Below are 23,802 nucleotides of genomic sequence, written 5' to 3'. Positions count from 1 at the left end.
TAGACAGTTAACAAAACTTAATGATTAATTTGAATAATCTAATATAATTTTTAATGTGGGGTTATAAAGAAATCAGCATTAGGTATGCATAGATGGACACAGATGAAGAAGCAAACAAAAACCCCTTTGCGTGGGTCTTTCTCACTCACAAGTCAATCGGTTTTTGTGTGGTTTTTTTATTTTTTTATTTAAGTACGTGGATCATTATAAAATCGGATATATGCCCTGATAATATAAAAATTGTAAGAACAAAAGAGTATTGTCGTATAGCTAAGCATTCCTATTTAAGGAAGAAAATGAGACACCATTGAATTATTTAATTGAGAGAAAGTTTTATATAATTAAACAGTGAAGAAAGAGAGAGATGGTGGGTAGCGAAGAGAGTGGGGGAAAAGGAATCACACATGAGAGTGTCTTTCTCTGTCTAATATTTTTTAACCCGTCGACTGCGCGGAAGGGAAATCCAAAGTGACCCTATTTTTTGGGTACATTTTTGTGGGTTTTGACCAGAGAAAGAGAGAGAGAGAGAGAAAAGACCCTATGTGCTGTATTGTATCTTCTTCTTCTTCTAGTGTCATTTTCCAAGATATACTCTCGAGGAAAACAAAAACCAAATCCACCTGTTTTCCTTTCCATTCCATACCTCTCTGGATTTCTTTTTCATCTTCAAATTTAATTCCTTCTACCTCTCTCTCTCTCTCTCTCTCTCTCTCTCTCTCTCTCTCTCTCTCTCTCTCTTATCTCTTATCACATATTCATGATCTCTTGCGCATGTCTGTTTTTTGTTTGTTAATTAAGGAAGGATTGCTAACACTACTCCGTGTCAATTCTTTTGTTTCCTAGCTTTCTTCACTGCCCCCTCTCCATCACTTTGAGCTTCTTCTCTTTAAGTTTTCAAGAGTTACAAGGTTGGCCTTTGTTTATAGCTTGAGCTAGCTTTCCAGATTCTCTTCCGGGGGTTAGATAGAAAGAAAGAAAGGGAGAAAAAAAAAATCCGAGTGTTAATCTTGAAGGAGCTGAACAAAACAAAAGTATTGATTACACACAATCCCCTTTAGCTAGTAGTGAATATTTCACTTTAATTGCTTTGTCTCTAGCTCCTTGGTATCAAAATCTGATTTTAATAAATTAAAGGGAAACAAAAAAGAAGCTATCTCGTACATATATATATATATATATATATATATATTTTGTAACAATCAAGGCATCCCCAAAAGTAAGAAGATGACCTTGGAGGGGATCTTCATTGAAGCCACTTCAACTACTAGTGCTCCTGATCTTTCTCTTCACATAAGCCCCCCAAGCAATTCCTCCTCTTCCTTGATTTACAATATTAACAGCACCAATTATGAATCCCAAGATTCTAGTACTGTCTCTCACACACACACTGAGCTCTCTCTTGGAAGGAGTTTCACACCTCCTCAGGAGACAACACCACCACACAACCCTTATTATTATCAAACCCAAACCCAAACCCATTTTCATCATCTTGTTCAACACCACTCCAACAACAGTACTAATAGTAATACTCCTACAAGTACCACTCCCTTGAATCACATAAACTACGGAGTTTCATTGCTTGATGTATCATCATCGGACGGCTTGAGACCAATCAAGGGGATTCCAGTGTATCACAACCGTTCGTTCAGTAATTTCTTGCCCATGGACCATTCGAGGAGAGACAAGGATCATCATCACAACAAGATGCGCTTATATCATCATCACGTGCCTTCTTATCCTTCTTTGTCCTCTTTCTCTTCCTCTCTCTGCTCAAATCCTTCCTCTTCACCTTCACCCTACTTTGCAGCAGCAGTTGCGGCGGGTGTGGATCCCATAACCCTCTTGAACTCAGGGGCTAACGGGTCCACGGCGGCGTGTAGGACAGTGACTCCACCAAGGTTTAATGGATTCTCCGGCGATGCTTTCAAATCTCATCCATTGCACCACCACTCATCACAGTATGGGGTTGGTCCTTCAGAGGCTTCTTCTGGTTTAATAAGATCTAGGTTTTTGCCTAAGCTTCCAACAAAGAGGAGCATCAGAGCACCCAGAATGCGGTGGACAAGTACCCTCCATGCTCGATTTGTTCATGCTGTTGAGCTTCTCGGTGGCCATGAAAGTAAAGATTTTTAATTTCCCCCTTTTTTTTTTCCACAATTTCTTTCAACCACTTTTCTAATAGCTTCTTTATTTTAATTAATGAATGAGAGTGTGTTTTTCTTGTTTGTTAAATCTCATTTAGGATAATAGCTAATGTGTTTAGATGGTGAATTTTAGGAGCTACTCCAAAGTCAGTTCTTGAGCTCATGGATGTGAAGGATCTTACATTAGCTCATGTCAAAAGCCATTTGCAGGTATAGTTCTGAATTGAATGTCCCTTCTCTTTCTTTATTTCTCTCTCTCTCTCTCTCTCATGGTCATGTGGGGCGGTGTTGGTCTATCCTACCGGCACGGTAACCGATGAAGAAAGCAGTGAATGTGGGAGTGAATGAATTTAAAGTCTCTAGTCAGCTAAGTATGAGTCTTTAACGTCTGAGACGACCAGACAGAAACACATTCACCTATGTAAGAGAGAGAGAGTGAGAACAGACAAAGATCATCATTTTCCAATAATACACCTCTCAATTACAACCTGATCAAACATCAACCTCGTGATTAATGAGGTAACCCAAACAATCCCAGAAGCCAACATAGACAGAGAAATAGAGACAGAGAGAGAAGGAAGAAAGGGATCTAAATGGGAATCGGTTTTATATATTCTTTAATTTTTTTTTTTTATAATAAAAAAATTGGTTTTATATGCACACACACACGCACACTAATGATTTTCTTCCAAGCCTTTAGAAAATGATGACTTGTTTTGTATATGATCACTTGTTCCCAGATGTATCGAACTGTTAAGACCACTGACAAGCCTGCAGCTTCTTCAGGTAATTCGTATTGCTTAATCTTCAACCATTTCCCCCCCTTTTTTAGAGCCTTAAGTTTTTCTTAACCACACACAAATTAATATTTTTTTTATATAATTTAATAAAGGAAAAAAATGTCAATTACCTTGTTCTTTTCAGACTCAACATTTTTACTTTTTTTTACTATTACATTTAATCTTACCGCATCTACTCTTTCCTTTCTCACCTCTTGCCTTTACACAAACCACAAAACCTTTAAAAAGGCTTTTCACAGAGATATCAGATATTGAACAAGACTCCACATTATTCGAAAATAAAGTATATAAACTATGAACATATACATGCATGCATATATGTATGTATGTATGCTATGCATATATATAAGAGATTAAAAGCCTTTCATTATTATTTGCAGGCCATTCAGATGGATCTGGAGAGGATGACTTGTCTCCGATGGGTAGCAGCGTCGACCGCGGTGGTGTGCATCAATTCTCAGACAACAGAGATCGGCCAGTGCAACTAGATATGGATTACTCTTCCGCCACCACCACTCTATGGAGTAACTCTTCGAGGTACTTTTACAAATTCCTCTTTCTATTAGTAGAGACCGTTGATTAATTTATGTTTTATTATGTGCCTGCAACCTATGTAGACGTACATGTTTATGATTGTGCTTTATTTGCTTTTAGCCTTTGCATGGTATCTCTTAGATATGAATGCAAACCCACGTCCGCCACATTCTTTTTTATGAATAAAAAGGGTTCTTGTGTCAGCTTTTGCTTTGCTTGTGTTTGGTTGTTTTCTTTCTTTTATGTATCTTTTGTACCTCAGCGAATTTCTTCGCCTGACATGTACATGTAGCTTTGATGGGTATATAGTAAAGGAAAGCTACAACACATAATCAAACGTTAATTAGGATAAAAGCAAAGCACCCGCAGCTCCGTGCACCTTTTTCTTTTCTGCTTTAGAATTTTATCAAAATATGTATTTATATATCACTAATAAGTTCTATTACTTGGTAGCTAATGCTTCTTTGATCATACCTAATTGTTATATATATATATATGTGTGTGTATGTAGAGAGAGATATATATGGTTCTAAGTCTTTGTCCAATATTAAAAGGTTAGAGATGTCCAATCACATATTGGTATATTTTTATAGGATCTAAATGCCTTTTCTCATGTAAGCATGGTTCATGGGGAAGACATCTTAGACAATAGTAGATTACTGTCTACTATATTAATGAGACATAACCAAACGGTATGAGATGTATGCACAATAATAGTTAAGAGAGATAGGATTCAAAAGTGTGTACCCTGTTGGCTTTACACTTTATATATAGATGTGCATGTTACCTAGCAGGAGTGAATTTCTGTGCATCTTAGGAACATAAGAGGTTCAGTTCTTCATTCAGTGGCATTTGGTTAATGTTGAGATATATAGTTTCACGTTGGTTATATGAGTAACTAATGTGGTCTTTATAAGGCCTTGGGTACTCCCACCCTTTGAGCTAGCTTTTGGGGTGGTGTATCCCAATGTTCTTCACATAGTATCAGAGCTTGAGTGATTATAAGGTCACAAGTTCGACCCTCACCGCCCCTCACTTTAAAGTGGAATCAAAATAGAAGCAAGGTAAAATTGGACCTGTGTAATATCCACGCTTCTAACCCACCTTTGAGCTAACTTTTGGGGTTTAATATAAGTAAGAACTCGTTTGCTTAATTTTCCTTTTAACTGTTTGCCGGCCAAATCTTCTAGAATGTGGACCTTGATGTGAAATCCATAACATTCCCTTTACCTGTAGACCGAACAAAACCCAAATAATCAATTAATTCCTTCTTATCGAGTGCCATTTCCTTCAAATATTCTTTTTAACAACGTATAATTAAAATATAACATATAGTATTGGAGGCAATGGGCATATTCTGCTTCTGGTGTTTTAGCTCAAAATGTTGTTTCTTTCCATTTATTTATTTTTAATTACTAGACCTAGTAGGGCTAGAGGAGGCCCCACTATAGTGCCTAAGAGATCCTCATTAGGGGTTCAAGAAAGGAGAATGAGGAAGGAAAATGGAAAATAGATTTTCCGTGAAGAGACATGTTCAACTCGTTATCAGTAAGATAGGTTTATGAGACGATTGCTTTTTATTCTTGAAGATATGTCGTCCGTGAAAAAGCACCATAGATTTTCGTGGAAGATATTGCACGAATCATAATATGAGTATCGACTGGTTAAGAAAAAAGAGAGTAAGAATTAGATTTAAAAAAAAAAATCAAATTTTTATTTGTATTAAATGCTTTATTTTATAGTTAATACTTATTTTTTTATTTCTTAAACAATTTACTTAGCGCACTGCAAAATTCTCAAAATATTTAATTAACTAGATGAAATTCTTTAGGGATTTTTGTTTTTTTAAAGGATAAACTTAAATCCTGGATATTATATATAATACACACACATACACACATGTATATATATATATATACATGAATGAAAGATTATTTATTCTTTTAAAGGATAAAATATGGTGTTATTTTAGGGAAAATTACTTAATATTTAAATTAAGTTTTTTTTGATCAATAACCTTTCTCTCTTTTCTAGAATGATTTTTCCTTCTGTGATAACTCTATCTCACCATAAAACACATTTATTTTATTTAAAGGAACAAATATTTTCCCATATATAACTCAATATAGATTTGACCCTCTAGGCGCTCGGTTGACTCTCTTGCATGTTAAATAAGCTTTGAAACATAGGCTTCAAAATTCAATTTACTTAAGATTATATAGTTAGATCATAAATCTTTGGTTAGAAGTATGTGTAGTTTTTTTTTTTTTTTTTGTAAACGAAGTATGTGTAGTTTTAACTTCTCAAGTATTTAGTATGAACAGCAAGTGCAACGTATGACGTGCCTTTATTCTGTGCCTTTGATCACATAACAGCTCACAATAAATAAGAAAAGCCGTCTACACAGTTCAAGAGTTGTAGCATATAATTGACTATATGTCTCTAAATTTGCCTTACCTGTAGCCTACCAGTGCCTTTTTTTACATAGTTTATTGCATATTTGAGTCAACATAAATGCGAGATTTCCTTTTAAAGTAAATAAATTGTGTTCAACAGCCATGCCACGGTGTCACACCGAATGCCATGACCTCAGAGTTGCACTTTTGAAAGGCTGGAAAAACCAGAAAGCACAGCCTCCTTTGTTCAAATAATGTGGAAGCGAGTCTGAGGAGTTAGTAATGTCACGTCATGATTCAATTTTTTATAAAAGTTACAAGAACACCTTAAAGGACAAATAATCACAATCAACAAATCATAAATTAATTGTATCTTTCAAAACTTAAATAATAATGTAATAATACTGGCTTGGATTAGTACATTTAAAAAACTTGGTATACGAAATCAATAGCTTATTAGAGTAGCTGCTAAGCCAGGCAGCATCTCCTGGGGACATATCATTTTGTTATATCTGAAAGTAAGATATGAATGGTAATGATCTTATAAATAATTTGGCACATATGGTGTACATGGTTACAAGTTTGATCATAGAAAGTGACGGAACTAATGCAATTTTGCTGTTCTTTTTGTGGCTTTCTGAACTTAATGGGATTAATCAGTTGTGGAGAGCCATGGCAACGAACTACTTCTAACGACATAAATGGTCTCAGACCACCTGTCCTCAACTCACAAACAATATCAGGAGGACATCAAATTCGGGTACTCATGGATAACTAATATTTGTTTGTCAAGTCATTATGTTATTTCTATTTACTACAAGTGATTGTTTTCTTGTATATAAAGTTAACAAAATAATAACAAATAACCCTACAGGAGTGTTCAACCCAACTCAAGAACAGTTTGCCAGGTTCTAATTTAGAGTGCAAGAACCCAAGCTTGGAGTTCACATTAGGCAGACCAGATTGGAATGGCAAAGAACAAGCCTAATTTTGATTGGTTCCTTTACTGTCTTTTTATTTTGCATTCTATTTATAACCCATGGTTGCAACTTTATCATCTTTCATGAAATGTAGAGGTGGTATTTAGATATATATAATTGATGCCCAGAAGAAGAAAAAGCCCGGTTTTGAGTTCATGAACAATTTTATTTATATTATATTATATTTTTATATATTGGTGAGGATGAAGTGATCAAGATGACAGGTGTTGCTACCAGGCTTTGTTAAGGAAGCTGAGATGCAACTGCAAATGTAGAACAAGGAAGAGGAAAAGAAGGGGGGGGGGGGGGGGGGGGTATTCGAAACTAGGGGAAGAAATAGAAAATAAGAAAACTTCTATTTTTCATTAACTAGTTCTCATTTTTCCCCTTTTCTCTCTCTTTTTTTTTTTTCAAGTTCCCCTCCTTTTAATTGCAGATGTTAAAATAATAATTTTTCCATCAAATTTGATACACTATCATTAATATCCCACGATGATGATGTTATTCCTCCTCCATAATGGACAAAAAGAGAGAGAGAAAGAAAGAAAGTATATTTAAGTAATATTCAAACTCTTGACAGGATAATATCTTCAATAAGAAAAACCGAAGGTTTATGCATACAAGTAAGAGCACTAAATGCGTATATTTTCATCAATCGCAATATTCCAAATTAGGCATTAAAATAATCTATTCATGCATATTTCATGGAATCTTCCTTGATCTTGATTCGTGTGTTTATTGGATTGGGTTAAACCGTAAGCATTCTAGCTGAATTAGGTAAACACAAAAAGATGTTAGAATTTACTAAAGGGGTTGGTTCAAGTGGTAAACAGTAAAAAATCTCTAGCCCCATCATGATAAATGTTAGAATTCTCTAAACCCATACTTAATCATTGGTTTTTATTTTTAAAATTATGATCAATGGAAATATTTTATTTTTTATTTCGAAGGAAATAAACAAGCTTCAGTAAAACCACATATAAGCGATATGGGGAAAAAAATTGAAACAGACTGATTTGATTGAAGAGATCTAACCTTTTGGATTCAACCCAGAATAATACCTACACATGCGGGTTGGGTTGAGTTTTGTTTTTTTTTTGTTTTTCTAAAAAAGACCTAACCTATTATTATAAAAAATGAAATGATTCATAAACATTCTATCAATAACTTAGGTTTTTAATTAAGTTTTGATATAGTATTAGTCAATACTGACCTTAAGCTGGTTCTTATTGCTAGAGAATAAAATAAAAAGCATTAAAAATGCCATCACCTAATATATGTTTTGAGTTAAAATGGTTCTTTTTCTGGTATAAGAGTTTTAGTGACCATAAGGTTGTGAGTTTGATCTTCACCGCCCCCACTTTTAGTTGGAATTAAGAAAAATACAAAGCAGACAAAAAAGAGAGTTTGTGTAGCACAAGACAGACAAAAAATGGACTTATATCATATTCACGCTTCAAGTCCAAATGACTTTTGTGTGAGAAGATGTGTTAGAGAATAAAATAAAAAACATTAAAAATATCATCACCTAATACCTTACGATTTTGGGTTAAAATGGTTGGTTTTAGTTACATAACTATATTCATGAATGTGTGGAGTCTACAGTTACTATAAACCAATATTATTAAAACCGTCCCGGTCAATGACCATGTCGAGGTACTGGGTCACTGGGTCAATCAGTGGGTCACTGGTTGAACTGCATGACCCGGTGATTATATATAAATCTATAATTTATATTAAAAAAATTATAAATATACTCAAATAGCTAAAAAAATAATATAAGTTCTAAATATTTTAATATAAAAAATAATAAATTATACGTTATTGTCCAATAAAGGATCAAACAAACACATAATGCTTGTTATATTGGTGTTTCAGGTTCGATAAACGACATCTTTAACTATCAAATCAAAATTTTCTGTATTGTGCATAATTGAGATAATATTAAGATTATAGGTACATAACTTACGTAAGTCAATAAATAAGTAACATATCTGTTAGAGAATAATATAAATCATTAAAAAGTCCCTCTCCCAACGTCTTAAGGTTTTGGGTTGAAATGGTTCTTTACATGGTATCAGAGCTTGAGTGACTACAAGGTCACAAATTCGATGCTCATCGTCCCCCACTTTAAAGTGGAATTAAAATAAAAAAGCACAAAAGGTAAACAAAAAAAATGGACTTGTGCAATATCCACGCTTCTAGCCCAAAGGGCTCTTGCGTGAGGGGGCGTGCTATAGAATAATATAAATCATTAGAAAGGCCCTCACCCAATACCTTAAGGTTTTGGGTTGAATTGGTTCTTTACATGGTATCAGAGGGTTGAGTGACTACAAGGTCACAAGTTCGATCCTTACCGCCTCCACTTTAAAGTGGAATTAAAATAAAAAGCACAAAAAGGTAAACCCAAAAATTGGACTTATGCAATATCCACGCTTCTAGCCCAAAGGGCTCTTGCGTGAGGAGATGTGTTAGAGAATAATATAAATCATTAAAAAGACCTTCACCCAATACCTTAAGATTTTGGGTTGAATTAGTTTTTTACATGGTATCAGAGCTTAAGTGACTACAAGGTCACAAGTTCGATCCTCACCGCCCCCACTTTAAAGTGCAATATCTACACTTCTAGCCTAAATAGCTCTTGCGTGAGGGGGTGTGTTACAGAATAATATAAATCATTAAAAAGGCATGCCCTCACCTAATGTCTTAAAGTTTTGGGTTGAAATGGTTCTTTACAATTCTTTAACAATATCACTCAAATATGTCAATTATGATTTATTTTTTTGAAAAACTTTTTTTTTTTCAATTTTTTTTTAAATCCGAGCCTGGTCACTGATTTTTCACCAAAATCGGCCAGATTGTACCGGATCTGATACTTAATAGATCCAATGTGATAACCGAACCGATCAAATGATCGGTTCACCGGATTCCGGTCCGGTTCAATTTTCACAACAATGCTATAAACCCAACCCATGAAGCGTCCTAATCTTTATATGTATGTTTCATACCCCACAAGTTTGGAAATAGGTCCATTTGAATATATTTAGCTTGTCCACGATCCAACCGTCCTAACTCGAAGTATAATGTGAGTGAATCTCTTAAAACTTCGTGTATTTTTTTTTTTTTTTGGATTACAAAACTTCGTGTATGTTTGTATTATGCCCTTACTGCCCAACCATATGGTTATGCTAGCTAAAAAGTGGAAACTAATTAGGCAAAAAAATTAAAATAATGTATTTAAATTAAATAATTACGCATTTAATGCTGTTTCGTAAAAAATTACACATCTACTACACAATGTGTCGCCAGTTTTGGGCGTCACATGTGACGCCCCATTGGGGCGTCTTATCCATGGGAAAGACGCCCCAATGGGGCGTCACATGTGACGCCCAAAACTCGCGTCACATGTGTGCTCTATATATTTCCTCACCCCCTCCATTCAATTCACACCTCTTCTCTCACTCTTCATATCTCTATTCTCCACCAACATTCCTTTATCTTTAATTTAGTATTTGAATTTTAGTTCTAATTCTATTTAAAAATGAGCTCAAATCCTGATTCTGTTCGTGTTGTGTTATATTACAATGGTAGGAAGGTAGAAGGTCGACGATGTGTCATATTCGAAGGTGAAAAAAGGCCGACACGTATCCAACGCAACACAACCATTGACGAATTGCATCAGAGAATTCGGCAGAAGTTAAGTCTTCAAGACAACCAATGTATCACTGAGATCACGACAAGGGTGTGGCAAGGTGATAAATACATTAGTTTGAAAGTGCTTGACGATGAAGACTTGGAGATGACAATGGAAGAATTTTGCAACCTGTCAAGGACAGATTTTCTAGATTTGTATGTCGACATCGTCGCAACGGAGAATGCTCCCATACCGGTGAGGTCAGTTTATTTAAATTCTTCCCGTCTTCCAGCTTCTCCTGCCGCTCATGCGTCTCCAGTTGGTAACTTTTCTGCGGGAGATGAAAATGATCCGACTTGGGAAATGCACGACGAAGATGACGATGATGACGATGAAAATATGGCAATGGAAGAACATCTTCTGGCGGAGGATGCTAGTGCTTCAGAAGGAGATGAATCTCGTGAGATGGGTGCGTCTGAAATCCCAATATTCCATCAACCAGTCGTCGCGCAAATGCCGCAGTTGAATGACGTTGCGTCTGCTCCGTTTGGTATTCCACAAGAAGGTAATTGTTCCCATTTGTATACTGCGTGAATAAATAACTGATTTAATACCTGAATTAGTAAGTTCGTATTAAAAAATTATAATCCGCAATTGCAGGTGACACAGATGTTATTCCTTTTTGGGAAGGAATTCCGCATTATTCTCACATTGATTGGAGTTATCAGAGCGAACAAGAATCATGTACTGATGGTTCGGTGTCTGGATCGACTTCAATACAAGGTCCGTGGCAACTGGGTGACATGTTATTTGTCAATCAAGAATTTGCGACAAAAAAAGATGTCCAAATGGCACTTAAGCACAACCTTATTAGGGAGCATCAAGAAGCCATTGTAATTGATAGCACGCCTGCAAAGTTGTCCATGAAATGTTGTGCGTACGATCAAGGTTTTCCGTGGCGCGTAAGGGCGATCAAACCGGTGTTTCGTGAAAATTGGAAAATAACGAGATGGGGTGGAACATAGTGAATAGTTCAAATAATATAATAACGCATAGTGAATAGTCCAAATAATATAATAATGTAGCGTCCACAAAATAACAACATGCTACACTCATATGACATATACAAAAGAACAAAATAATAACAATATGAAACAGTCCACAACATAGTGAATACTCAAAATGTCAATGAAACTAGGACCACGGTGGCCATGGCCTATGTCGTGCATCCCTATCTGGCAGTATACGTCTGTCCCAGACTGAGTCACCCTGATGCTCCTGTGGAGGTGGAGTGTGGAAGTCATCCATCGCCGCACGGATGAAATCATCTGATGGTCCTGCACTGCTGCCCGGCACATCAAAAGGGGTGTGTCCCTGACTGTGAGAATCCGTGGCTAGAGTCTCCCCACTGTCATGGCTCTCTGCAACAAGGCCTACAGAGCAATACAACTCCATCGTGTCCTCTGCAGACCAAAAGGGGTAATCGGCATCAAGTCCCTGTGAATAGGGCTGGAAATCAGGCTGTGAGGATGTCGGATCCGCTCCTGCCATAGCCATCGGACTAGCCTGGAAAACTGGCTCCTGCCCGCTCATGTAAGGGTGCTCAGACGCCGCCTGACTAGGACCTGCCGCATACTGCGATCCGTGATGATAAATCGGCTGTGACCCGTAAGTAGGACCAAATGCTGGAGGTCTAAACCATCCCTGAGTCTCGACCACTGGTCTAGGTGCCATAATCGGGACAGGCTCAACAGCAACTCTCTCACATCTACGTCCTAATCCGCGTCCCTCCCGTCTATTACGAGGAACATCCACGATCAACTGAGGATCAGGCTGAGTCTGCACGGGGGGTGCCTCAGGTCCAGGCTCATCAACTCGTGAACTCTCACGAAACATCCCAATAATCTGGCCTATCTCCTCGTGGATATACTGTAGTCCGAATCGAAGAAACTCCTCCGCCGTTGTTGCATGATAAAGCATTTCAAGACCGTCAATCTGCATATTACGAAAAAAAATTAGAAATGTGAAACAAATGTAAAATAAGTACAAAACTCACCATGCGCCCTATCTTTGCTGCCCTCCGAGATATGTAGCGTTTTCCCATCTCTCTGTACCACTCCATGTACGCATGATTAGGTGACATCAAACCATATAATGGAGGTGGCAGTACAATATGCTGAATCCTAGTGTTCCATCGATCAATGTGAGCTCTGAGCTTACGTCTCCAGTTCTCTTCAACCTTCCCCTATAGAGTATGATCATGTATTCCTCTCAATTTTCTAGATTTTTCTGGGATGGGTTGATTAAGACCGAACTGTCGCATGCACCTATCCGGTTGACATGCCTCAACTGTGTGGAAGTAGATAATAGGTGTGGGAGCAAGCCACAGATACTGCTGCTCTGGAGTCACGTCAAGCCACTCATATTCTATATATGGCTGCCACACCACCTACAAACAAAATGTGAAAAAATATATAGAGTTACAAAAAAAAACCCCCATAGACAAATAACAACATCGTAAGTATCTAACACCAAACCTCATCTCTACAGAGTGTGTCCAATGTTGCCCGATAATGGGTGACCTCATGAGGTTTAAACTTTTGTACAGCATTAAACCTGTCAATCAGAAACATTATCAACCATACATAATCGTCCAAAGTCAAGAAGTATACAATTAGTATATACATTATTAACCATACATTATCGAAATCAAATGAAGTAAATAAATCATACCGGCATCCATAATGTGTGCCCGACTCTGGATGAGGAGGAAGAGGTGGAGCAATGGGTGGGAATCGTATCCATGCCCAAATTTGAAGGAGAATATGGCAACCACCCATGTCGCTTCGACGGGCATCTGTCACTTCACACAAATTCCTGAACAAGTGTGTCAAAACTGCAGATCCCCAGCTGAATCGACCAATGTCCTCAAATCCTCCACCTAGCAACGGGACAAGCCGGCAACCAAAATTGCTACCTCCAGACTTGCCCGCCAGCAACCAAGTCCCCAACATCCGGGCAATGTGGGCTTTTGTGAAGTAGATCTCGACAACATGATTCCCCTCATGATCAGTCCACCGGGTATAATGCCGATCCAAGAATGAGATGCGGAGGTCGCTGGAATGATGGAACTCACCGGCCTCTGGAACATGTCCAAAAACAGCAGCACAAGCAGCGTGCCAATCCTTCGATGTCGATCCGATGACGACAGTACCGTCGGTCGGCAAGCCCAAGATGCCTGCCACATCTTGTAAGGTGATCGTCATCTCACCTTGGGTCATGTGAAAGGTATATGTCTCTGGTCTCCACCTCTCGACCAGAGCACTAATTAAAAATGTATCTATCTGTGATAAATTACGCAGTTATCACGTGTTAACGAATTTTATTAAATAATTACATAAATACAAAACGACATAAATAACATACCTGGATATGTTGCATCCTGGCAACATGTATGAAACTCGCCTGTCTGAGGTACTCTTCCACAACCTGTGGAATAGCACCGGTAGGTGGGCCCCCTTGTGGCTTCCCACGCCTAGTCTTAATCTTTCTTACATGCTCAGTATTCCACACTCGCTGTGAAATATGACCTTTCTGCGTCCTCTGACGAAGGACCTCCCACCTGTAGGGTCCATGTATGATCCACATGCTGGGATCGGTGGGCTCTACATCCGAATCAGATCCCGAAGAAGATGATGACTCAGCCATTATCCTCAACTAACTACAAAGTTATGCACTCCCGCATTAATAACATCATACATACGAAATTTACAAAGTCTCTAACACTATTTATAAATCACTAATTAATATGCTAAACCCTAATACATAATTAAAAATCGGTAATAATAATAACTACGTAATAATAATATTACTATATCATTACAACATTCATAGCATGACACAAAATTTCTAAGTGACTATCCTAATGTTCCAAGTCTCTAATATACAATCAATCCTAACATGTATTACTAACTAGCACTGTAATTTAAATGTATACATGAGGTATTATGACCTTACCTACGTTGGCAGAGCTTCGCTATGAACCGCGGTTAGAGAGGTAAATGAGTAAGGAGTGAAAAAAGGAAAGTGAGGTATATATAAGTTGCACATGAGACGCCCTCTTTGGGCGTCACATGTGACGCCGCAGTGGGGCGTCTTCTCTAGGGGAGAGACGCCTCACTGGGGCGTCACATGTGACGCCCAAGGAGGGCGTCTCATTGTGCAACAGATATGTAATTTTTAGCAAAACAGCATTAAATGCGTAATTATTTTAATTCATTACATTATTTTAATTTTTTTGCCCAACTAATTAAGGATAACTTCCTAGTCCTATTACCTAATATGTTTTTATTTATAATTACTTGAAAATAAGATGCACATAGACTTTGGAAAATTTTGTAAATTATTTAATGTATTTTAATATATTTTATTTAAAATAATGATATTTAAATTATTTATAATTTAAAATAAAAATTAATATATAAATAAATAAAATAATAATTTGAAAATATGTTTAAAAAATATACAAAATTATCTTACAAATGATATTTTATTTATTTATGTTCTATTTTTGTATTATTTGATTTAATTTTAATACAAAATAGGATAATATAATCTTATAAAGTGCATCAAACACAGTAGGATACGTATAAGTTTATGAAGTTCGCATCCTTTATAACTCTTTAATCGTGTTTGTGTTCATCCTATCTATGCACAAAATACGCATCTAATATTATACACAAAACCTAATTGGGAATGAATCTCACTGGATCGAGTGCTCTCAACCTTGGGTTTACCTGGCCTAATAATATTAATTGTAATTGAATCGAAAACATATTGCGAAGGGAAAAAAGGAGAATATTAATGTCAAGTAACAGGATATTAAAAAAATTTCCTACACAAACAGATTTTAGTAGGTCCTACCATAAAAGAAAAATAAAATACAAAAAAAATGTCTGCACGCTTCTCGATGAATCAGTAGGAAATTTGTTAGCCATCATGTTACTTGACATATACATTTCCCGGGAAAAAATTATGGGTGTGTTTGGTACAAGAGAAATTTTTTGGTGACCGGGAATCATGATTAATGGGAATATAGTAGAAATTGAGTTTACTTGGAATCTTACGAAAGAGGTGTTTGGTTCGCCAAAATATTACCGGGAATATTGGGTAAAAATTACTGATTCCATATTTGGTTTAGAACGAAATATGACTTGGAATATGAGATTATTTTACAAATAATAACCCCAAACTATTTTTACTTTTGTAATTGATAGATTTGGTCTAGATTTTTATGTGTATTGGGATATTTTTGTCTCAAAATTTATTGTTGTGTTTTCCCTTTACTTGGTATTTTGATTGGTATTCCGAATTACCATATTATTTTTGGTAATCTGAATAGTGACTTTTCTTTATAAATCAAATTACCGGTAATCCTTGGATATCCGGGAATCGTAATTTATTCCTTCTACCAAACGTGGTAATTACATTTACCAAAGAAGGATTACCGGTAATCCTCTTCAAAAACTTGAAACAAACATCCCCTGTAAGTATTAGATAGTGCACTATTCTTTTTATTTAAAGCACGAACGTTAGCTTAATATGCCAAACTCCCCCTCATGAAGTGCAATTCCAACCAATCCCAATAGTAAAAAACTACTCAAACGAAACATGGTAGTCGAAACAACTATCCTATCGTTATTGGCAGAGCTTAATTTGTGAACTCTGCACCATTTCAGATCATTTTCAAACATACACCAATAAAAATTGCATACACATGACATAATGGCATATAGGAACCGGTAAACTAATTTTACTCTTAATGTATAACACAATAATACAGTAATGTTAAATATTATAACCAGATTTTATGCTATATACAGGATCCTGCACTCTGGTTTCAATTGACATATGCAGAGTGACGAGGCTAAAGCCACTTTTGTTGGAAGGTCGCCTTCTGGTCAGTTCATATTTTTCTTGTGCTAATACACATATCGGAAAGTATTAGAGAATGAGCTTAAAGGTTTGCAGCACCATATGCCTATTTGCAATTATGGTTTCAATAATCCCAAAAACATCCCAAAATCTCGTTCAAGAGTATTCTCTTAGCATTCCACCTTAGAGAGAAAAACACCAAATGTTATTTTGAGTGAAGTGTATTCTCCGACTACAAGATAGAGTGATATTGGTCTCTCATATTTTAGAGAGAGGTTGTAAAAAATCTTCTTTGACCTTATCTATGATTTTTCTCAATTGGGTTTTCCAAATCTTGTGTGTTACTTTAATTAACATATTTCTCTATCTCTTGATTGGTGGAATTAAGATAAAGTTAATTACACCATTGATGTCTAAGAAAATGAATAGTTATTTAATTAGTCACTGTTACTTAGCACGAAAAAACTCTTACTGGTTTACACTTAACTGGCCAATTGATGTGGTCAGTAATGAATTGAAATTTCCATTTCCCCCATCTCTATTTTTACTGTATGATACTATGTTACCTAACATCAACTAGATATACGATTTTGTTAATTACACTATTATGTACCACTCAATCTAGAGTTACATCACTCACCACATAAGTCCAATTTTATGTATGCTATAAGTCGTACGATATCAGGTAACGCATGCTAATTAATTAACCAAGAGAAGCCACAGTTTTTTCCGACTTGAAATTTGAAACACAATGCAAGTATACAACAAGGATTTTTTATCAACACTAGTGTCAGCTCACAATTACAAAACATAATGATGAGAATAGAAACCAAACCGTGAGTAAGATCTAGGAAAAAGACACTCTGTACCAGTAACAGAAGATGATTGTGCCATTCCAAAACATGCAAATTTAGCCAAAGATTTGCGCATAAGCTTCTATATATGATCAGCACCTAAATCTGAATCTTTGTGTACATGGTTGCGGGCACCCCAAGCAGCTGCGTATGTTAAAAGTATAGAGCCAGTCACGCTCAACGAGTGTATTGCAAATCCAAGGCTCTTTGTAGTTACCAACCACCCGGTATAAAACAATCCAATCCATCCTAGCTCGTATCAATTTAATGCCAGGCAATAATGCAGTGTTAGCCCACAGGAAAAAGAGAGAGAGAGAGAGAGAGAGAGAGAGCAACATAATATGTTAAAAAAAAAATCCATCGTGGAAGAATTAAAGCATAGTCTTAGATTTTAGCTAGCATCTGCACGTAACTAGTTTATAACTTTGTTAAGATCGAAAGGATGGACTCCATGCATCAAGCAATGGTGATCGGTAGCAACTATTTTGACTGGGAAATGCGTTAACAACATTCAAAGATAAATCACCCATGTCCATGAGGGGGTTCTGGATGGGAAAAAGAAAAGATGTCTAGAAGTTATGTCCAGTAACAGTACAATTACATGCAAAAATGAAACATTTATTCTATCTTGTATATGCTTGCAGTGATCACGGAAAAATAAAATAAAATACTACCGGTAGATACAAGTAATCTTTCTATACTGGGTAGGACAACAAATTATATCTAACAATCATTATTCTGAAATAATGTCAATCTTCCAATTTCAATAAAAGGAAGCATGTTCAATTGAAATTCAGATTCTAATAGCTTGTATATATTAATAAAGTCCTATTAAGAGGTACATCCTGTCAAAAAAATATATATGTCTATAGCTCTAAGCAAATTATTGGGCTTCACAATTCATGCAACCGATCAAAATATTCAGAACAATTGAATAGCAATTAAAGAAGATTAACCTCTAGTTATGATAATAGGGAGAATTGCGGAAAACGAAAGTGTGGTGATAAATCTTTAGTTTATCTTGTTTAATGGACTAAAATAATATGAATTATCTAGTTGAACAAGTCAAAAATTATGGTTTTAAAATGATAATCATGAACATTATCTGATTGTTGGAACTAATTAATATATTTGTTATTTTTAAAGGGATTTGATAACAAATGATTCAAATATGAAGATTTAGATAAAGAGAGATCAAATCAGAAAAGAAGATGAATCAAGGTGAAAACAATAAGATTGAAGATCTTATCAAGTTGTTAGAAGTGGGAGCTTAAGCCCCCATTCACAAGCTTAAGCGCCCAGACAAGTCCAACTTAGGCCCATTCAAGTTTTCTACTGCAATACGAACTCTTGATCTATTTAAACACCATTGGGGACTAGAAATACATAACTTTTACATTGCTAAACAACTCTTGGGTGCTCGGAGGCTGAAGGAACGCGGAGGAACATCAGATTCATGTTCGTGAGGGGCGGAGACGGATCAACGTCAAGTGTTCACTGGAGATATTGAAGATCCACCAATCACTTATGGAGTTTGGGGGAGCTTTTCTATTTTCTTTTGTTCTTGATTTTGCCATGTCCGGCTAGTTCTTTAAGTAGTTAGGGTTAGATGGATTTTAGTCGATTTATTATGCTTTGAATAATTCGTACGTTAATTTTCCTTTTTATCATGAATGAAGTTATCTGTTTTTAATGCTTTATATAGGCTTGAATCTTATATAATGATCATCGGTAAATGCATGACAATAGGGATGTTGGTGTGTGACCCATATCTGATAACTTCATCATAAACGCTATGATTCTAGGGATAGACATAGAATTTGCGTAACCTTAAGATTCTTGAACTTAATGCTTGCATTCTTGGGGAATAACCGGGGAACTAGGGTTCTTTCAAGTTTGTAAAGGTTTTAGGGTAACAAGGGATTGAGCTCTAATAACACGCGAAAGAATTGGTTAGATTGATATTAAGGACGGTTAACGTAAAGAAGGGCTTCGAATCATAATAAGGAGATTAAAGGAAATCGAACCCCTAGCTACGTTTTTATTTTATTAGTTAAATCACATCTTTAATTTCTTGTCTTTAATTCTTGCAAGTAATTAGCTTAATATTTAATATTTTAATTTTGCAATTCAAATCCTGTTTCCAAATACACTTTCGATTGTCCAACTAAGTTTGCGATAGTGAATTAGTGCTTGAACCGTAATCCTCGTGGGAACGATCTCATACTTAATCATATATTACTTGTACGATCGGTGCACTTGCCGTGAGTAGCAACAAGTTTTTGGCGCCGTTGCCGGGGATTACTATTTCAACATTAATAGTAGCTATTAATTCTTTAGATTGGACCTTATTTTCTGTTATTTAATTTTCTGTTATTTAAATTCAGTTTTATTTTCTTATTTTATATAATCTATTTTTCTGGTTTATGCGAGGTACCGTTGACACCAATTCCTTGCAATTCGACCCGGAGATAGAGAAAACAGCAAAAAGAAACAGAAAACTTGCTAAAGAAAGAAGACAGCAAGAGAAAGAAGCTTCAAGCTCAACAGAACCAAGAGAAGAAGCAATGGGAGACAACAATGTACCTCCACCACCTCCGAGAACGTTGGGAGATTACATGACTCCTGCTCGAGTTCCACAGACGGCGAGTATTGTTAGACCAAACGTGGATGCTAACAACTTCAAACTCAAGCCGGCACTTTTACAATTAATTCAGAAAGACCAATTTGCCGGAGGAAGCACGGAAGACCCTTACATCCATCTGGAAAACTTCTTGCTATATTGTGATACCTTGAAGATGAATGGGGTGTCTCGGGATGCTATTTTGCTCAGATTGTTCCCTTGTTCACTTAAAGATGATGCGAGAGGATGGTTGCATTCATTACCTCAAGGAAGCATCATCAACTGGGACGACTTGGCAACAAAATTTTTAGAGAAATTTTTCTCATCTTCGAAAATGGCAAAGCTCAAGGCGGATATCACTTCTTTTGAACAAAAAGAAAGTGAATCTCTATATGAAGCATGGGAAAGATTCAAAGGACTACTCAGGAAGTGTCCCCAACATGGCATTGAAGCATGGGAGCAAGCGAGAACTTTCTTCCAAGGGATGACACCCAACACAAGAACATTGGTGAATGCTGCATCAGGAGGGTCCTTAAAAACAAAAACTCCAGAGGAAGCCTTGGAATTACTAGAGTCTCTAGCCTCTCAGGAGTATGATAATGCTCCAGTACCACAGAGAAGAGCGGGGATTATGAAGCTTGATGGCTATGATGCCATCTTAGCTCAGAATGAACAGATTTTACAAATTAACAAGAAACAACAAGAACAACTAGATGCTCTCACAAAGCAATTTACCAGTTCTCAAGTCTCTTCTGTTAATAATATTCAAATAACTTGTGGTATTTGTGCAGGTGCTCATGCTACTGAAGACTGCGGGGCACCCGAAACTGCAGATGTTAATGGAATTTGGCATGATCAAAAAGTTCCATATAATCCAGGGAGGAACCAATACGGCAATAACCAGAATCAAGGGTGGAGAAATGAAAATCAAAATCAACACCCGGGATTTAGTTACAGTTCGAACCATCAACTGAATCCTCCTATGCCAGTGCAACAACAACCTCCACAACAATCAGAATGGGAGAAGGCCTTTGCACAACTATCCAAGACCACTGCAGATTACATTCAAAGTTCCAATAATTTCAGAGAGGACACTTCAGCCTTTATGCAAGAGACAATGGCCTCATTCCGGAATCAAGAAGCTTCTATCCGGAATCTTGAAACTCAGATTGGCCAGCTATCAAAGCAGTTCACTGAAAGAGTTCAAGGAACTTTTTCAGGTAACACTATTCCAAATCCAAGTAGGGAACACTGCAATGCAATTACTACTATGAGTGAGAAAGCCATTGAACCTGTGGTAAAGCCTTCAGTTGAGAAAAATAAAGATGATGAACCTGCAACTGAAAAGGAAAAAGAAAAGGGAGTTGCTAAAGAATCTGCTGTAGAGAAATCTGTTCCTGAAAAGAAAGAGTTCGAATGGGAGAAAAAGAAAGCTCAAGAAAGGCAAGAAAAGCCATTGGAGCTCTCACCTTATGCAAAGATTCCATATCCGCAGAGGTTCAAAGAGGAAATCAAAAAGCAGCAGTATTCCAAGTTCCTTGACATTTTCAAGAAGCTGCAAACCAATATCCCGTTTACTGAAGTCTTGGAGAACATGCCCAATTACACAAAGTTCATGAAAGATCTTCTATCACGAAAGCGTAAGCTACAAGAATGTGAGACGGTGACGCTGACAGAGGAATGCAGTGCCATTATCCAGAAAAAGTTGCCTCCAAAGCTTAAAGATCCAGGAAGATTCAGCATTCCATGCAACATAGGCAATATGGAAGTGAAAAATGTTCTATGTGATCTCGGTGCCAGCATCAACGTGATGCCACTATTTATGATGAAGAAACTGGGGATCACTGAAGTAAGGCCAACCAAGACAATAGTTCAACTGGCTAACCGCTCTACAAAGCAAGCTTATGGCATTATTGAGGACATACTGGTAAAGGTTGACAAATTCATCATTCCTGTTGATTTTGTCATCCTTGATATAGAGGAAAATTCTACTATTCCTATGATCTTCGGAAGACCTTTCTTGGCAACCTCAGGAGCGCTGATTGATGTATCGAAAGGCGAGTTGATCTTACGGGTAGACGGGGAGCAAGCAATTTTCAAGTTCTTTGATAAAGAAGTCCTTTCACCTATAATTCAACCGCAAGATCAAGTCTACTATATTAGTGAAAAGAAAGGAGAAGAAGAGCACAAAGAGAATTCTTCTCAAGAAAGTAAGCCAAAGGTTAAAATGGAGAAGCTCAGGAGCAAGGGAAAGCACGTAAACACCAAATTCAAAGCTATTGAGCCTACTTCATCTCACTCATATGCACAAGAGTACTATGGGAGGACACCATTTCTGAATGATAGAGCTTGGTCATCACCAAGCCCATGCTTTGAACCACCATGAACATAAAAGAGGTACGTCAGGCTCGTGACGTAAAACAAGCGCTTGTGGGAGGCAACCCAACTATATTTTTTATTTTCCAACATTTTAGTATAGTATTTTAAATTTAGTTTAGCTTATTTTAATTATTCTTAGCATAGTTTATTTTAGTCATATTATAAAAATAAAAAAAATAAAAAACATTGAGGTTAATGATCAAATTCTGTTGAGATGGACTTTCAGGTGTAGGTGGGATTAAAGCATACACAGGTACGCAACTCTTATTCATTTATATGTTTTGTGTATGATATTGAGTAGAATTATTGAGGTGGAAGAATACACAGTAGAGATGAATGCAAGGAATAGGAAAATATGGAGAAAATTTTCTAAGTATTGAGAGCTTAAGCCCTTAAAGGAGGCTTAAGCCCCCAAAAAAGTGAAATTTCTCTCGGCCCTAGCGCGCTTAAGCTCTCTGAATCGCGCTTAAGCGCGCTAAATAAAATTTTATCCCATTTCTCACTGCCTCAGCGCGCTTAAGCGCGAATCACTGCGCTTAAGCGCGCTCATCTTTGACATTATGCATACTGTTAAAGTATTTCAGTTCCATATACTCATTATTATTTTCAGATGCATCTGAATATAAATCTGGGAATTGTTATGTGGAAATTGCACTAACTTTGCAAACATGTTGGATACTCGAATACTAATGCTGATATGGTTGCAGACACTACACAGGATGCTGATAGAAATGATATTGCACCCACTACTGAAATTGATGAGGATTGACCATTGTCTCAATGTTTAGATTTTTTTTCTTTTGTTGATTTTAGTTCATGTTGATATGAGATGTATATTGAGACTGATCTTGACGTGACTATGATTTTTTTTTTGGATATGACATACTAACGTAGTTTCTTTATCTGTGACATGTGTGCAGAGTACAGTATCAAATTTTTCTGATTTCTTGCTTAGGATTCTTTTAGATTTAAGTTTATTGCTGAGGACAACAAGATTTAAATCTGGGGATGGGTACCATGCAATTCATCAGACCAGAAACTTCACATGGTCGGAAGAAGAAACTCTTGATTACACGGAGTACACAGAAATATCCAAATTACAAATGCAGTTTTTCAGGGGAGTTTCTCAATATTATTTTCATATTATATGATTTTAAATATATTATTTTGATTTAGTATTAGTTTATTTTAAGGTCTTCATATATATTAGTTAGTTTAATATTTAAGTTTTTTAAATTTTTTTTTTTTTTTTTTTTAGACCCCTTCCATCTTAGTCAATAAATAATTAGTGGATCTTAAGAGATTTTCCATTGTGCTTGATATGGATGCATAATGAATAATTACATGAAATTGGTTGATAGTTGATATCAAGAGTATAATGATGTAAATAAATTTTATTTTCGTACATAAATGAGCGTCAGTCAAGCATGCTTCATAGTTCACTGGAATAAGAGAAGAATAACTAGAGTAATCAAAGAGAGAGTGGAAAAATAAGTCTCACATCCTTAGCCGTAAGCTTTTGAG

The 23,802-nt window shown here is 36.4% G+C and overlaps 1 protein-coding gene, 1 non-coding gene and 1 pseudogene across 2 annotated transcripts; 2 read left to right on the top strand and 1 right to left on the bottom strand.

Annotated features, from left to right (window-relative positions):
• The first annotated feature begins 1,224 nt into the window (after nt 1-1,224).
• Nucleotides 1,225-7,077, top strand: LOC133293482 (transcription repressor KAN1-like; annotated as a pseudogene).
• A 13,162-nt stretch (nt 7,078-20,239) lies between these two features.
• Nucleotides 20,240-20,346, bottom strand: LOC133293596 (small nucleolar RNA R71). Its single transcript, XR_009749077.1, has one exon. It is a non-coding gene; the product is annotated as a small nucleolar RNA R71 (small nucleolar RNA).
• Nucleotides 20,347-20,383: 37 nt separating this feature from the next.
• On the top strand, nt 20,384-23,047 carry LOC133292640 (uncharacterized). The gene is made up of 3 exons (XM_061491082.1): nt 20,384-21,196; nt 21,248-21,956; nt 22,986-23,047. The coding sequence occupies exons 1-3, from the start codon at nt 20,384-20,386 to the stop codon at nt 23,045-23,047; spliced, it is 1,584 nt and encodes a 527-aa protein (XP_061347066.1).
• The last annotated feature ends 755 nt before the right edge of the window (nt 23,048-23,802 follow it).

This window comes from Gastrolobium bilobum, unplaced genomic scaffold, assembly GCF_033153095.1.
Source record: "Gastrolobium bilobum isolate Gb01-03AN ecotype WA unplaced genomic scaffold, APGP_CSIRO_Gbil_v1 utg909, whole genome shotgun sequence".
Lineage (NCBI taxonomy): Eukaryota > Viridiplantae > Streptophyta > Magnoliopsida > Fabales > Fabaceae > Gastrolobium > Gastrolobium bilobum.
The sequence above is the reverse complement of the archived record's forward strand: the minus strand, read 5'-3'. Positions and strand labels throughout refer to the sequence as shown.

What these genes read in the sequence shown, in the direction of transcription:
- LOC133292640 (XM_061491082.1), top strand. Translation starts at nt 20,384, where the DNA reads ATGACACCCAACACAAGAACATTGGTGAATGCTGCATCAGGAGGGTCC. An exon ending in AGAAAGCCATTGAACCTGTG is followed by an intron (nt 21,197 to 21,247) that starts GTAAAGCCTTCA and finishes GCAACTGAAAAG; the next exon opens with GAAAAAGAAAAGGGAGTTGC. An exon ending in GCTGATTGATGTATCGAAAG is followed by an intron (nt 21,957 to 22,985) that starts GCGAGTTGATCT and finishes ATATGGTTGCAG; the next exon opens with ACACTACACAGGATGCTGAT.